This window comes from Telopea speciosissima, chromosome 5 (genome assembly GCF_018873765.1).
Source record: "Telopea speciosissima isolate NSW1024214 ecotype Mountain lineage chromosome 5, Tspe_v1, whole genome shotgun sequence".
NCBI classification, from domain to species: Eukaryota; Viridiplantae; Streptophyta; class Magnoliopsida; order Proteales; family Proteaceae; genus Telopea; species Telopea speciosissima.
This window is the reverse complement of record NC_057920.1, coordinates 48,553,853-48,557,930: the sequence shown is the minus strand read 5'-3', so window position 1 is coordinate 48,557,930 and position 4,078 is coordinate 48,553,853. Positions and strand designations below refer to the sequence as shown.

Sequence of the window (4,078 nt, the reverse complement as noted above, 5' to 3'; positions counted from 1 at the left end):
GACTCGGTTCCAATTCTTCTTCTATTAAACTATAGGAACATTTGACCATTAATGCGTCAGGCTTGCTTGGAATGACCTTCATGCATTTTTTTCTCTTTTTCATTCTACAAAATTAAATGAAACAGAATCCCAGTCAATTGACGGGCAAAGGATAGCCATTCGACCATTTTCTTTATTAGGTGCTTAATCTATACGTCAAAAACTTCACTGTTGATGAAAATAGTGGCTCTATAATTTGTCTATATCATATAAGCTTTGGAACGGCACTTCAGGGAAGCTTCTTGCTATTCGATTTGCGCTCTCTATGGCCTTTACTTCTAGTTATACAAAAATCTGCATCGAGTCTGATAGCAAGGAGGCAGTGGAGTACATTCAAAACCAAAGTAGATTCCCTCATATTGGTTGTGCAGCTCTTATTTCAGACATCAGAAGACTGTCGCAATCCCTTGTTTCTTGCTCTTTTTTCTATATTCCACGGACTATCAATATTGTTGCTGATGTCCTGGCTCGGAAGGCCCTATCACTTGTGTGTGTGATGGATTGACCGTTATCTACTCAGTGGCTCCAGGAACTCTGTACTTTTGAAGCTACTTCTTGTACACACATCCCCTATCAGTAAAATTCCCCTTTACCAAAAAAAAAGAATAATTTGTCTATATCATTCTATTCTAATTCAATAGGGGAGTGGGAGATGTTAATCGGACATGAGTCTCAGGCCCGGTCCAAGCCGCCCACAGGAGCAGGCCGGACCAAACCACGATCATAGAAAGGCTGACTCTCCCCCCCCCCCCCTCTTGTACGATTGTGTAAGTCTAAAAGGGGGAGGGCCTCAGGGTTTTTGACTATAAATAGAAAGACTCTAACCCTAAGACCAAATATATGAGAAACCAAATTCTCCTTCCTAGTGTTTTGTGTTCTTTTTGGGATTCCATCTCTTCCCAGGGTTTGGTGGTATGGAGTTCTCAGTGTAGAAGCCAAACAAGATATTTGAAGATCGCAAAGCAGATCGTTCGAATTCGTGAAGCTAATAACCAAACTTATATGAGATCCTCTTCTAGTACATTCCTATATCTGTTCAGGAAACACCTTAACGGATGATGATTTATTTACACCTCTCAATAAATGCATTCCGCTCTAGAACTATGTGTGCTCCAAAGACTTTTTTTTATTTTTTGTTTCATCATATGGATTTTTTGCCTAACAAATATTTGTGATGGGATCTAAGTGGGTCCCAGTAGGGATGATATTATTGTCAATTGTTTTAGTGAAGACATTTTTCTCATTTGAAAATTGGGGAACTGAATGACCGAAGAGAGGTACTTGAACCGAGAATTATGTTTTGTCAAATTGATTATGGGAAAAAATGACACTAACTAAGATGGAACAAATTTATATTAGAAAAAAAAAAAAAAAAACAGAGCACACGATGCGACCTTTTCTACCGAATTAAGTCCCGTGAAACTCAACTCTGAAGAAAGAACTAAAATGTTAAAACAAAAACCTGCATGTGAAGCGTGAAGCGTGAAGCGCGTGTTGTCATTGGGATTTACACCATTCTCATCCACACCTCTATAAGTACCAACTCGACCCCTCCTTCACTGCAAAAACATTTCTCAATTCTCTACTACAAAAGTCTGTAGCTTTCAGAGGCGACTAGAGAAATCCTTTCCTGTCTATCTCTGTTTCTTTTCTTTTCTATTTCATAAAGATGGAAGCTGTTGGGGAGAAGAGATATGCTTTGCTGATGGCTGCAAGAGACTCCGATTATGTGAAGAAAGTGTATGGTGGGTACTTTAATGTGTTTCTTAATGCATTTGCAGATGAAGGGGAAACATGGGAGATGTTCAGTATTGTTGATGGAGTGTTCCCTGACTTTGATGACCTTCATAAGTACCATGGTTTTATAATCAGTGGTAGTCTTTATGATGCTTATGGAAATGACCCATGGGTACTGAAGCTTTCCTCTCTGCTTCGAAAACTGGACTCCATGGGGAAGAAGGTGCTAGGAATATGCTTTGGCCATCAGGTATTCTTTATAATAAGTTTTAGTGATCTTCTTCTTCTTGATCTTTCTTAGAGTTCATATCTACTTTGAGTGGCATTAATATATTGGTGTGTTCTGATTGTTTTCATTGCTTTCATTGCTTTTAGGTTTTGTGCCGAGCATTGGGTGGTAAGGTTGAGAGAGCTTGTGGTGGATGGGACCTTGGGTTGAGGAAAGTCAACATGGTGAGGGGCTTACCCCCTTGTAGCATCTTTGATGGCTTACAAGAGATTCCATCCACTCTCACCATTATTGAGTGTCATCAGGATGAGGTAAATAGCATTGATCATCTTCAGGTCTCTCTCTCTCTCTCACACATTTATTTTTGCCCGACCCATCTACGGATTTTTATCCGCTGTTGTACTCATCGTGCGACGCTGCAGGTGCCATGTGTGCCATGTGAGGCCCACTATGCATACATGACACCTGCTACACCGCACGATGAATACAGCAGCACTGCAGTTGATATCCATTACAAGGAAGGGTTCATACTTCATATATCTTAATTCTTGACCTTACTCTTGCTGACTACTGATTGGGTCAAGGGTCAAGGGTCAAGTCATCAATATATAGTTGACAAACCCAGCAACCATTGGGTCATACTTGGTATATTAGTAATTCTCATACATTTGTATATAGTCAATAAATAATTCATTGACACTGTATTTTTTGGTGTTTTATTACTTCATTAGATATGGATAGATAGAGAGTGAGAAATGAATCTGGACGTTTTATAGGCACTAATAAGATTTAACTCAATATATGGAACAGGTGAGGGAGGTCCCTATGGGTGCTAAAGTGATTGCCTTCTCTGACCAGACAGGAGTGGAGATGTTTGTTCTTGATCACCACATATTAGGGATTCAAGGCCACCCTGAATACACCAAAGATATCTTATGTAATATAATTGATCGTCTTGCTAACAACTACTCCATAAAGGTAAATAATCACTTGTTTGATTATATGCTACTTCATTAAAATGATTCATTCCCTTTCAAAGAAGAAACTTACTTGGTTATTTGATTTTACTTATAAACTTACAGAAAGAATTTGCTGAGCGTGTGAAATCGAGATTGGAGCTGGCCGAACCAGATAGGAAGTTTTGGTTAAAGATTTGCAAGAACTTTCTGAAGGGGGGACAGGTTATCTATCCTGAATTTGCCTGGCTTTCTCTCCCATTTTCAAACTTGAAGATGATGTAATGAATTTTTTTATTGAATAATTTTGTACAACGAAAATATACTTCAATGTAGTTAGAAAAGGTGTTTTTTAATAGAAATGGTTCATAGACTGAAGATCTCCTTCATTCTTTTTTTTGTCCTTTCAGTAAAGAAGATCTTCATTCTGAGTTTGAAATGGGAAAAGTAATTTGCTTCTATTGGACTGAGAGAATAATTGTATATTGTGTTGATATTCACCAAGATTTTACAAGTGATTTACAGTAGTATATACACATGAGTGATTGAGAAGGATTCTCAGCTATTGTCTTACCATACAAGGGTACATGAAATAATAGGAAAATACTGCTAGAGATTAGGTTGCTGCATTTGTGCTCTCCACCAAAGGAAGCTCCTGAAAAGGAAGATATACAAGGCTGGACCGAATATAGCTTGCCATGTGTGGCTTTGCTATATTCAGTTGATACACCCCCTCAAGCTGATGATGCGATGGGTCGGATCTTAAGCTTGTCACTAAGGAACTAGAACCGGTTGGAGGACAGTCCTTTAATAAAAATGTCCGCTAATTGGTCTGCCGTGGAAATGATCTGAACTGAAATTTCTCGTCGAGCAACCTTTTCGCGGAGAAGTGATAGTCGATCTCAATGTGTTTCGTCCGGGCATGAAACACTGGATTTGCTGATAGGTACGTGGTGCCAATATTGTCACACCAAAGGGTTGGAGGGTGCGGCACTGTAACTCCAAGTTCTTTGAACAGGGCCACTAGCCATGTCAATTCGGTTCGTGGGCGTCGACCCTTTGCTTTATATTCGGCCTCTCGTGGAAGAGAAAGCCACTTTGTATCTTCTTCACGAGA

At 39.4% G+C, this 4,078-nt stretch overlaps 1 protein-coding gene across 1 annotated transcript; it reads left to right on the top strand.

The window, feature by feature from the left end:
- Positions 1-1,630: 1,630 nt before the first annotated feature.
- On the top strand, positions 1,631-3,246 carry LOC122663021 (gamma-glutamyl peptidase 5-like). The gene is made up of 4 exons (XM_043858732.1): positions 1,631-2,026; positions 2,152-2,316; positions 2,816-2,983; positions 3,088-3,246. The coding sequence occupies exons 1-4, from the start codon at positions 1,709-1,711 to the stop codon at positions 3,244-3,246; spliced, it is 810 nt and encodes a 269-aa protein (XP_043714667.1). The 5' UTR covers positions 1,631-1,708.
- Positions 3,247-4,078: the final 832 nt, after the last annotated feature.

Excerpts from the sequence above, each read along its gene's own strand:
- LOC122663021 (XM_043858732.1), top strand. The coding sequence starts at position 1,709 with ATGGAAGCTGTTGGGGAGAAGAGATATGCTTTGCTGATGGCTGCAAGA. Across the intron at positions 2,027-2,151 it reads GAATATGCTTTGGCCATCAG|GTTTTGTGCCGAGCATTGGG; the intron begins GTATTCTTTATA and ends CATTGCTTTTAG. Across the intron at positions 2,317-2,815 it reads TTGAGTGTCATCAGGATGAG|GTGAGGGAGGTCCCTATGGG; the intron begins GTAAATAGCATT and ends TATATGGAACAG.